This window comes from Manacus vitellinus, unplaced genomic scaffold (assembly GCF_001715985.3).
Source record: "Manacus vitellinus isolate BGI_N305 unplaced genomic scaffold, ASM171598v3 scaffold_83_pilon, whole genome shotgun sequence".
Lineage (NCBI taxonomy): Eukaryota > Metazoa > Chordata > Aves > Passeriformes > Pipridae > Manacus > Manacus vitellinus.
Window position 1 is genome coordinate 427,237 of NW_021940836.1, and position 12,679 is coordinate 439,915.

A 12,679-nucleotide genomic window follows, 5' to 3' on the forward strand; every position below is an offset into this window, starting at 1 on the left:
AAAGCAAAAGAATCCAGAGACTTTTGGGTTCTTGCATTATATGAATAAATGAATATTGATTTTTTTAAGTGGAATGGCTGCTACCACACAGCTTCAGGTTCTGACATCATAATTTAGTGTGCAGTCATTGTCTGTGATTACTTTAAACTATTAAGTTATAGCTTCAGCTTAAACAAATGGCTGGACACTCCTGAAAAAAGTGATTGCCTTTTCCCCAACCAACCTACCTACCTCTCACCAGACTGTTCCATGGGTCAGTTCAACTCTCTAATCTGGTAGAAATCTGCCCAGCTCATTTTGCCAACATAGTTTGCTATCAATTTAGGAAGCTAAAATGCATCCACAAGGAGCCTGCTAGAAACTAGCAGCCTAAAGGGCAGGAGCACAAAACTGGAAGCAGAGCAGAGGAACAAGGAAACAGGAGTGGCAAGTCCTTCTTTTTTTCTGCAGTGAACTGTTAGGTCATCTCACCATTTCTGGAAGAAATATACTCTTGGTCTCAACACAGAACAGTTTTACACCATCCAAACATTAGCAAGAATAGTTCTTAAAGACGTCATGCTCTGTAGCAGGTGAAGAGAGAATGTGGACAGCAAAGTCTAGCAGAAACACAGTCTTCATAATTGAATGGCTACCCAGGAACTGGTCTGGATAATAGCTGAATTCTGCCAAGCTCATAAAATTTCCTTACAGTGGCTTTGGATATTCCCCCTTCCTGCCCCACTTTCTTCCTGCTCCTAACACTGGCACAATTCTGTTCCACATTCTTTAAACACCTGTTCCCTGACTGAGTTTACAGTGTAAGTCTGATAGATAGCTGAGCAACTATGATTCAGGCAGTGACAGGAGAGCAGGAACAAGAGGATGACAAAACTATTTAAGCTGCAGAGATACCTAAAAACTCGTTGATCCACAAGGAAATTTGCAAATATCTAGATGCTTTAACTACCTTCTAAATAAAAGCTGCTGTATCTAAACTTGCCAAACCACTTACCCCCAACCTTAGCCATAAAGGATCAGACTAGACATGAACAGTTTAAGTGAGCTGGCTTTGCCTCTGGGCCCAGAAGCAGATGAGATCATCTTTGAAGGTCCCTCCCAGCACCATTTTCTACAATTCTACAACTAAAGATGATGATGCAGCCTTTATATGCAGGAATGCTCATAATCCCCAGTCAAGGTTGAAGGCAACATTGTGCTAAATGCCACACATGCACGTGTGTTTCCCTGTAATACTTGTCAAGCTTAGAAACAGGCCTATGCCTACAGCCCTTGCAGTCAACAGCTTGGAGCATTGCTATTGGGTTACCTCATCAAGCATTGGTTACACTCTTTGCACTCCAGCCCACACACTCCAACCTAAGATCCTGAAAAGGCATTTGTAATTATTGCACAAAGCACATTCAAGAGGAAATAAGAGTGATTCTAAAGCCGTTTTGTATGAAAACAGTGTCATTTCCTCTTCAATAAGCCAGACACAGAGCAAGGCTCTGCCTGTATGTGTGCGTGGAGTGAGACCGAGAAAGCAAAGGAGTACTCGGACGGGTCACAAGTTCAAGGTGACAGCAATGAGGAACAGCTGCTGGCTATGCACCCTTCAGTAGCAGGTGTACCCAGGCCCCAGAGGTTTAAGTCAGCTCTGCCAGTGACCAACAGATTTATAAGACCATCTGTCTGGGCACGAACTGCATACAGCCTTCTCAGTTTTGCTGCCCAGATCTTCACCACACACAGACAATACAGGGTTTGTTATGGACTAGTTAATGAGCAACTGTTTAAACCAATAGACAATCCTAGTTCTCCTGTGCTCATTATCTGGATCCTGCGTGAATGAGAATACTGCTTCTTCTTCTAGCTGTAATATTAGTGTCTTTTTCTGAACAAGCAGCTTTCCTCCACTTTGGGGCACTCCTTAAGGCACTAGAACCTGGAATGCTTGTGTTGTCTTATACTGGTTTTGCTTAAGGAATGCCCTTGAAAGAGACTTTAAAAGAGACCTCATATAATAGGTTTTGCTTACATGCACTGTGTAAATAAGAAAACTCCTTTTTTTCCTAAGCCAGGTCTTCACACAATCTGCATATTGACACTTAACAGCTCCCTCTATGTATATGCACATCCTTTCTTGAGAAATGCTATCACCCTTCTCTACTCAATGCTTGGCTAATCAACAGAAGGCATATTCCAAGAAAGCACTCCTAGTGTTTATCCAGAAGTCTACTGCTTCTGTTTCAGACCTAAGAAAAAGCTTCTGTGTCAGTAAACATATCCAGTCTCACAAACATATTCATGTCACAAAAACAGACAGCATGAATCACAGGACTAACAATTTAGAAAAAAACTGCTGATATTTACAGTGTAAAGCCACCTAATGCCCACTGTTCTCTTGTCTCCTGGGTAAAACCATAGCAATTCCAATCTGGAATCCACCTCTCATTCATATAAACACAGATACACATGAGCACACCCCCCCCATTCCTTGGGACTGGCTGTACAAATACAATCCTAATACTTTTGTCTGATATAATTTTTAAAGTCCCCAACAACAGCATTTCCATTCTATCTCCTTAAGAGATCCCTCAGCACTGAGCACCATGCTGTCTTGAAGTCTTTGCTGATATCCATCCTATATTCTTTCTTTCTCCCCCATTAATCCTAGTCATGCTCACATGTTCCACATAAAATCCCTCTCCCTCCTAAATGTTAACACCCTTCAAATATTTTTAGACTGTTATTATGTGTCCCCCCACTCTCCACCTTTCAGTCATCGCTTAGCCAAGCTATGTATATTTAGCTACTTTAATCTTTCCTCCTAAATCAGTCCCTTCTACTCTCAGAGCTCAATGTTAAGTCTGGCATGCTTGCCGCTCTTCTCAGAACTCACTCCATGTTTTTGAGATCTTTCTGGTAATGTGTTTGCAAAAACCTGTCCAGACAAGAGCTTTACATGCACCTATTTTAAAGAAAGAAGAAACACAAGTCACTGGACATTATTAATTTTCATTTTCCATGTCTGATTTTGTTCCCAGATTTTTCATTCAATCCATATTTTTAAATAAACATTTGGCATAAGAGCAGATTAGCAACTGGTAATATTTGAACCCAATTGTGAAAGAATGCAGTGGGTTTTAAAACGTAAAAGAACGCTAAGGGTTTTTACCTAAACTTTTCAGAAAACCACTGGAAATGGATAAAGTTATCCATAAGAATAGGAGAAGCAAAACAATGACTTGCAACAAGGGAAAAGGCTGACAAATGAAATTGAAACAGTCTCTCAGTTACAAGGCAGATGAGTGGATACATCTACAAAACATAAAGCTGGTTTACTAAATTAGAAATGAATTAAACTGGATATGTTATCTATAAAGCAAAAAGTTCAGATCAAGTGCCTTTCTGACAATATACCACTATCAATCAACTCTATCTTGGAGAATTATTAACAGTTTGAAATTTAAAAATTAAAAACTCAGAGGAAGAGCCAAAAGGGTAATGCCATGTTGCTAATAAAGGAAGTTACTATAACATGATGAAAACTCTGTGACTGCAGACATACACCGTGAGAAAAATGTAGTACTAAAACAGCACACTTGGTTTTAAGCCTGACAGATAAATATGGGACTACAAACCCGCTAAAAATCAAAAGGGACAGGAAAAAGTGTGTCCCCCTTATTGAAGCAACAGAGTGAAGCCCCTCAAAATAGTCACAATAATTTTGATAACATGTAGTACACAATAAAATTGCTACTCTATTTATGTTCAGTACTAAGCATGTTAAGGAAAGATGCCACAGACAGAACCATTAACTCTAATAACTGTAACAGCAAGCAGATTCCTTGTTGTTTGGCATTACAAGTGGTAAATTTCTCAATACTCAGGAAATGCTTGGAATTCACAGAAAAATATTTCTTTTTATGTTTGCATGGAAAAAAATCAGTTAAACTGACATACAGTTTAATACAAAGAACCCTAAACTCTGCTTACAAAGGAGATAGAATGAAAAACACGACAAACTCCAGCAGAAGTTTAACCTGCTGCAAATGTCTCCAGAAATCTTGCTTCATCTAGTCAACAACAAAGAACTAGAACCACACAAAAGCAAAACTGAAAGATGACTGAGTGAAACAAGACTCTGTTATTAAGCAACTCTGAAAACATCGCCTACCACCAGAGGGGAGGGCAAAGTCTGCATCCTGACCAATTATCTATGAATCCAAAATTTGTCTATCTTCTAGTGTTTAAAATAGGAAATATTCTTTTTCACCAAAACTGTAGGATAAAGGGCTGTTCTGCAGTTCACTAGGTCACAATAATGAAAGGGATAGGAACTTTAGAAGTATCTCTCTGAGGGATATCACAGCTGAAATACAAATTTTGCAATTACCTGGACCATACACTTCAGTGTCAACTGAGCACATTCTCAGCATGTTCCAACTGCTTTGACTGAAACATCATCAGGTGAGATGCTAAACTACAACATAGAAGAAAGCATTTGAAGACTGACACCTTGAAGGTTTTCATATCCTCCCTCGCATCAAAGAAAAGTGTTTAGGAACTGGGACAGGCAGTGTACCTTTTATGCTTCTTCACATATATGTGTTTGCTTTTCAGTTCTACTTTTAGTGACTCTGATGTTGGGGAAAACATGAAATGCTAGCCTATCCCTTTGAGATAAAGGCATTATCCCACAAATTTAGTTAGTTACTTCAGAAGAGCAGTGGGAGGGACCAGCTGTGACACGGCACCTTTTGGCATCAAACTGACCTGTTATTCCATCTTAATTCACACTGCAAGCTCAAGTCTTCATGGTCCACTGCCTGCTCCAGGTTTTAACTAGTAACATGGTTGACTATCCTTCTATCACTCAGCCTCTGAGCTTTGGACACCTCTAAGTATTTCCTATCAGCAATTCACAAACAGATGGCACCAGCCTGGGAGATAGATGACTGCTCCCAGCTGTCTGCCCCTCCCTGCTCAGCACAGAAATGGCTGAGCTGTTTGTAAAGCAGCTGCTAAACTATTTACTCCTTCAGAACAGCAATCTAACAAACAGCCACCAATCCTAGCCATCTTGCAAAAAGGTGCTCCAAGACAGGTGCTCGAGCAGCAGAAGGCAACACTGGACAGTTAAGGCAGTAGCTCATGTCTTCTAAGCTTTTGCTTTCTCTCTTGTAAATGAAGGCCCTAGTAGTGTTTTGTCAAAATAAGTATCACTTTGCAAGTTACTATTTTTAATTTCTCTGTCCTCAGTAGTGTTGGGAAACCTGGTCTATTTAGCACCTCCATGCAAATCTCACAAAGGTACTAAGCGTTTTCCCTCTGCCTTCTCTAGATCAGTGCTTAAGATGCCAGGAGATAAACTATCAAAGAATTTGGTGTTTAGTATTTCATACAAATACTACAGTTATTATTTCTCCCATGGAAAAAACATACTTGGAAAAAGTGAACAGTGAACAACAGACTTGTAATATCCCTATTTTATTCTAGCAGCAACACATAAAAACAAAATTATTCTGCAAGACCTTAGTTGTACCAGAAGGCACGAGATCAGTAAGTGCCCCAGACTCACTGCTTCTAATGTCAACACAATGATTAGGAGAAAGGACAGCATTCCATATGACACAAGACAGCTGCTTGTGCCTTAAGCAGGTGGTAAGCAAAGACTGCTGGAGAGGACAAGTGAGGGCTTCCACTTGGAGCTGGGCTGTGGTATGAGCTTATTCAGTCAGGATGTTGCCTCCATGCAGAAATGGAACATGTCTAGGATGGAAAAAGATAAGGATAGGAAAGGCAGGAAAGGCATCAAGACACAGATCATCATTGTACAGAGAAGAGCTTGGCTGACTTTCAGATGAAGAAGGACCCACATCCACTCAGCAATCAGCAGGGTGTTGTCTGAAGAGCTGTTAACAAGCCAACTTTGAAGAGTCGTGGAAACAGTAGCATGGAGTCTGTGCACAGGCTGAAACACACCTTTCTGTGCATTTTTAAAGGTATTTAAGCAAAAGAGTGAAAGTTCTTCATATTGGCTCAGTGCATTTTAGATAGTTCAAAAAACTTAAAACTGACAATAGGTTGCCTCAAAACAGGTGAGAAGTATATAATAGCACATAGAAGAGATACTGGGACCTGGAACATCTTGCCAAAGTACCATTACCACACGAGCCACTTCTTAGTGGGGAAAAAGTGAAATGGTCCCAGTTTTGCCAAGGGAAAGGGGCATATGTACAGTTCTCTGTAACACCTCACCCCTTGGTTCAGCAAGCTCTGTGCAAGTCAGTCACAGGGCAGCTAAACAACCATCTCTTCAGAGGCAGGGCCAGCTCCACATCGAGCTTATTCTGTTCCACCAGCTGGCTTGTAAGCAGTGAAGATGAAATCAGGGACTATATTTATTCTCCCTGCCCGGTCATATCTTTCTATAGATCGCAGGCTGGGCCCTGCTTCCTTGAACAGGATCCTGGAGACTAGTAAGCAAAGGAGGGCATAAATCATTGCCTCGAGTTCTGTCAGAAGCACACCGAACCAACCATCCATACTTGGAACAGGTGCACTGAAGGCAAGCAGGGACACTGTCCCATTTGGAGTAGTGGGGGAGGGCTTGCAGAGAAGCTGTTCCTCTCCTGGAGCCTACTCTTAACTTTTCACCCTGCAACTGGGTTATTTACCTTCTGCAGTTCACCAGTCCAGTCAACTAGATGTGTTCTACCAAACACCAGTCCATGCTAGGTCAGGCCCCAGCTAAGTTCCATTGTAGTCCACCGTACTTTGCTTTTGCTCTCACTCGTTTCTTTTGTGGTTCATTTCACTCTCTGCTCTGACACATTCACTGCAAAGCTGAAATATTCCAGGGACCATGCAGAATGTTTCGTAAATTAATACAGTCTTAAAACACAACTGTAATTTTTCACCAGTAACTTTAAAAGTCACCCATCGTGAAAAGTAATGCAGACATAGAGCAACAAGGACTGTGTCACTAATTTATGCTTAAAAACCATGGGGTGGACTCTCAAGTTATATTTTAGTTTGAGTAACATTTTAAGCAAGTATTAATCCTGAAAGAAGCAGTGCTACCCTCACCTCAACCATGGCTGCTCATTCCCACTCTCATTGTCCTTGTAAACCCAAGCAGTAGAGCAGCATCCAGATTGAGGTTCAGTTTTTTTCCCTTTCTGGCTGCGTCAGTTTTAAGCTAGATCACTTCCCTGGTGGACTCCATAGCACAAGCACAAAAATGTTTGTGCCAGCATAGAGCAGGAATTGATGTCTGGCTGAGAATACTAACACTTGCTTAGCCTCAGGGTGATCAGAGTTACCTAATATATATTGCTCTTTGCAGATACAATGATGTGTGTACTCAGTAAAACCATCCATTGTAGATAAGGCCGTGTAAACAAGACCCCACCCATGCCCCCACAGTCAGAGCAATCTGTTTCCTTGCTCAGGGAACAACCGCCTGAGGGGTGGACAGAAACGAGCAAAATGAGTTGTGAAGTGCTCCATATGAAGCTTCAAGGCATGCATGGAGCATCCCATGATGGGGCCTGCAGAGTCAAGCAGATTCCAAGGTAGGAGGGAAAAAAAAAAAAAAAACCAAGCACTGACTGGATAGTTACAGGGCTGCCTTCCATAAGATCCTTGCTACTGCTTTGAGAAACAGTCCACCTTGGGACTTGTAACCAAATACTGGGCACTCTGCCTTTGCTTTTTAGTCAGGTGGCTTCTTCCAATGCTAGGCTAGAGAATCCAGGCCAGACCAGCTTTTTGTGGACAAAATCAAGAGAGAAATTTCAACTGTAGAAAAGATCAAAAATCAAATTCAAAAGCATGTGTACCACCTATAAAGTTGAATTCTGCTACAGCTCCTAGCCAGTGCTCCTCTGCATTCAGGGCTGGGTATCTAGCTAGCTAGCTAGATGAGAATAATCCATGTGAAAGATATTTGTGTCACGACTATGAGAAAGCAAACTACAACAAAAGGGAGTGGACAGAAAAGTCTGCTTTCTGCCCTTCTTAAGGTCTGAAAAGTGTACCTACTTAGCAAACCGAAGGTGTTTGCACATCAGCAGACCTATTCAGGGGTTCAGGAGCTGAACTTCTGCCCTGCAGGATCAGAGATGCAGACCTTTACCTGCTCCTACCTCCAACAAGAACGGTGGAGACGGCAGAGAGAGATACCATAAAAAATACTTAGCATATCATGAAGCCACTAGATTACACGTATCTAAAGATTAGTTCAGTAGTATGCCCAGTTCTGGGATCTACCTTGATAGTCCCCTGAAAAAGACATCTGTAACTCTTTCTGATATGTGAATGTTAAAATCTTAACCGATTCTCCAAGATACAACTTGAAGCAACCAACTGCATCAGCTTGGGAACACCTGAGAGAAGGGGATTCATCCAGAGCGTCACTTGGTACAAGACAAGTGGCTTGCATGGGGCAGGCTGCCTGGAGTGTCGTGACATGCCCTTTCTTTCTCCTTACCGTACATCTTGCCTTCGTCTGACAAGATAATCTTCCGCCGACCACATGGTGGGTAGATGGCTAGCGCTTCCTGGAAGCTCTGCTCGATGTCCGGACTCCACACCCCCTCGGCGTCATTGTCAATGGGTTTATCCAAGGCCTCGCTGCCCCCCGAGTCGTTGCTCCCCTCAGGGGAGGTGGGAGAACTCCACTCGTTGGAGGTAATGGTGCCAGCTAGAAACTCCAAGGTGCCACGTGGAGAAGCAGACTCAGAACCTGCAATGGCGAGCACAGCGCAGGTCAGTTGCAAGTTTTCCTCTCTAGGAAAATGTGGAGATACTAAAGGGAAAAAAAAAGTTAAAAAACGTCAGTGAGGAGAGGTTTTACTTCAAGTTTACCTTAAACGGTAACTCAACCATGTGCTTGATTTCTATTTATGTTGAGATGAAAATCTTTTCTGACAAAACAACCTGCTCCAATCTCTCTTTGGCTCATTAACTCTCTGTCACTTCCCAATTTTCCTCAGATGTGTCTTCTTATCTGTCTTTATCTCCTTATTTCTTTCTCCCTCTGCTGTTATTATCCCTGTAACTGTTATTTAACTCTTTGAAGCACACACACAGGGATTCAGTCTGTGTGAAAGACTATACAAAATATAGCAGTGATGTATCTAGTAATCACTGAGCACGGGAGCACTGGGGTTGAAATCTTCTTAGATACTGTTTCACTGGATCAGAGTTAGCAGTCAGTGTCATTTTTAACACTGACATTTCTTCTCAAGGATCATCTGCGCTTTTAAAAGCCGTTCCTGGAGCCTGACAGTTTAATGCAATGTCTCCCAAATCTCAGCACCATATTCTGGCAGGAGCAGAAAGCACCACGAGTAAAGGCATAAAAGCACTAGGTTGCAGGTCAAGAACCTAGGTGCTTTGCCTATTTCTACTGCTCACCTTCAGATCGACCTTTGGCAAATTCCTTCAGTTCCATCTGCCTCTCTGCCCCCTTATCTTTTACTGGTCCCAGGCTATTAGATTTGCCACTGGGCAGGAGCAGAAATTAGTTTCTCATTGAACCTAAGCAGGCAGCTGCTAGCTCTTGGAAACTACAATAAATTACAGTCTACTTATAAATGCCTACGGTAGAGGCTGTAGAGGCCGAAGCCACTGAGCCGAGCTGATGAAACACTCACTGAGAAAGACTTAAGACCACACAGACACTTCCAGTCAACCATCAGGAAGACAAATGCCTCCTAAAGACACAGATCACTCCTCTTGCTTAATCCCAAAGCTGTTCGTTTACCATTTTAATAGTTTTGCTTATCTGGGCTACAAAGAATATTCATAAGCCAGCATCTGAGAAGCCAGCCAGAGAGTTCAGCACTTCCCTGTGTTTCAACACTGAGTTGTGTAGCAAGAAAATCAGAATAAGGATTTTTTTTCTGTGAGCAACAGGATCAAACCTGTACTGAAAAAGAGAGTAAGGAGAGGGCTCTGACATGCCAAGTCTATAGCTCAGAAATATCACATTAAAAATATAAAGGGGGAGAAACTGGAGCATAGTCTATGTCAAAAACTAGATAGAAAATAAAACCATGCAGTTATGCTATGCCCTAGTTGATAAAGAGGAAAAGTAGACCATTCATTACACTTCAGAAGTTTAAAAATTCAGGACTCATGGCTCCAGAAACTCTTCAGACATCAAATTTTTTTAAGTCTTTCTTTGGTTTCTTACCTCTTTGGATTTTGTTTACAAAAATCTTCTCTGAGACCATAATGATGAGATTATTTTTTTTTAAGAAAAACTGATATTCTTTAGGAATTTTAACATTTCAAGAGCTGAAGTTGTAAAAAGATTTGACAACACTGGCTTTTAGAAGGTTTTTCTGCTCCTTAATGACTTTAGGTGGGAGCAGATGCATATTTTATGTCTCCATAACCCACCAAAAGGTAAGGAAACAAGTAAGACAACACTGGGTCTTTTAGTAATTCCTAGACACATTGTACTGTGCAGCATTTTAACAAGTGCTTCACAAAGACATTTAGAAAACCCAGTTTACAACTTATTTCCTGTTAGAACAGGTGAACTACTCTCCATCCATCCATTTCAGCCCCTATATCAGATTATTTCAATCCCCTTGACCCACAGTATACATTTTCAGAACTCTAAGGAACGTGAGAAGAAAAAATGAAATGGGAGTTGAGAGGGGCAGGGCAGAAAGGGCAACTCACACTTGGCCTTTACCAATGGGACAGGCATCTCAAGCACACTGTCAATGGCACTAAAGCAGACAATGTGACTTTAAGAGACCCTGAAATGAAGGGTAACAGTTGCTTCCCGTACCAAGAATCTACCATGAACACATCACCTTTTACTGACAGATGCTAATAAAACCTTATATGGGTATTCAAGAGATTGTCCTGCTGCAGAATTAGTGTTGAGGAGTAAGCTTTCCACAGGGAGACTCTGACAGACAAACAGAAGTTCCAAATGTTCTTCTTCTTTTGAAATTTCCCCAAGCATCCCTAGTCCCTAGAGGCTCTCAAAACCCCCTGTAGTTAATGTACATTAAAATCTCCACAAACACAAGGCACAGACTAGTTTTAACTCAGGCTGACAGACTGAGAAATGGAAGGGTTCAGAAAGAATCCTAAGGTGTGACAGCAAGTGTATTCATGGTACCACCTGCACTGAGAGCTGCAAGTCTCATAACAGCCAGCAGGCTCCACACGAGAAGTGAAAACATGCTCTGCCTGCTCAACTGTGTGACTCCCATAGCCATGGTCACTGGAAGCTACTCCTCTGCTGTCAAGCCAAATCTCTTAGCAATGCATACAAGCAGACAAAGTCATCTAGGGAATGAATGACTATCATGACCATAAAAAGCACCTACTTTGGATACAGTTATTTTCATCTCCTTAATGTCCATGCTGACACAGAATACCTAGCAGATGATTTTATCATGGCATGCTCCTAGGTTGAAACTAAGTAAATATATCTGAAGCACAACTCTCCTCCTCCCACATTCACACCCTAGGAGTCGTTGCCTGATCATTCCATGTTTTACAAGGCTCTGCATCTGCACTAGCACTAAGTGCTTTTGGTGACAAAGGAATCTCTTGGTCCTTTCCATTCCTTCAGAATAACTGGAGGAGAAAAAACATTCTCTTCAGTTTAGTGTCAGCTCTCCAGACTCTCTTCTCCAAACATGAAAGAAAAGTTGCACCAACTTGAGCAGATGTCATTTTTACATTCAGGGAAGTCCACTAAGCAAGACACTGAATATGTGAGCTTTCTCTCACATGGTGTAAATCAAGAGAGATATGGAACATAATAGCAGTGACAAAAGAAATTATATAAATCTTGAAGTGACTAGATATATTTTTTTATGCTTCTTACTTTTTGTGCCTCAACCAGCAATGCTAGTCCTGTCCCAAGCTACAGCTAGGTCAGTAGAAACTGAATGTGTTATTGTGGGCAATCCCAACTTTTCTATACCTTGGGGCCTGATTCTGCTTTCCCTTCTTGGTACAAAAGCTATTCCTGAGGGATGATGAGAAAAGTGGAACTGTACAGACTATAAAATCAAGGATGTTTGGCCATCTCCAGCTGAAAACTCTGTAACCACCCAGGCACTAACACAAATTGGACTTCTTTTTGATAACTTCTGAAGAAATTCCAGAGATTGAAATAGCCATGAAAATCCTTATAACTCTATGCCTCTAGATTAGTAAGATGCCAAGGGCTGAAAGGGCCTGCAAAGTTTTCTTAAATAATGTTGCTTAACTAGCAAGCTCCAAGTGCAATTCCAGGCAATACTCTATGCTCAGAGGCAATAAACAGTAATTCAGGGAGTTCCAGTTGGGTTCTGTCTGGAGTCTGTGGCTCTGCTTTCACTGAACACTTCAGGCCTGTTTCCTGCATTGTTGATTTGTACTCACTGGTGGCCAAGATGACCACTCATTAAACTAAGCAAAGCAAACCAAAGAATCTGGGAGCTAAACCCTGTGGTAAATGGCAAATTAAAAAACTGGCAGTGGAATCACTTCCCATGGAATGAGCAATCTGGTGAAAAACAGAGCATTTTTCAGAAATGTGAGAATGTTGAGTGTCTTATTTGTAATAAAGGCTTGAATAATATTCATTAGTAACTACTTTGACAAAATAGAAATGTTTAAGTTAGCATCCAATCAATAGTTGCTAGATGTATACATCTTGGTT

At 41.5% G+C, this 12,679-nt stretch overlaps 1 protein-coding gene across 2 annotated transcripts in view; it reads right to left on the reverse strand.

The window, feature by feature from the left end:
• Positions 1 to 12,679, reverse strand: part of TEAD4 (TEA domain transcription factor 4) — a 51,232-nt gene that overhangs the window by 28,625 nt on the left and 9,928 nt on the right. Inside the window, exon 3 of one of the 2 annotated variants that reach the window (XM_018085599.2) lies at positions 8,483 to 8,737. In XM_018085599.2, coding sequence (XP_017941088.1) covers positions 8,483 to 8,489 — 7 coding nt within the window. In that variant the 5' untranslated portion in view covers positions 8,490 to 8,737. Of the gene's footprint in view, positions 1 to 8,482; positions 8,738 to 12,679 lie in introns of those variants that run through there. The other variant, XM_018085601.1, reaches the window with a different exon arrangement.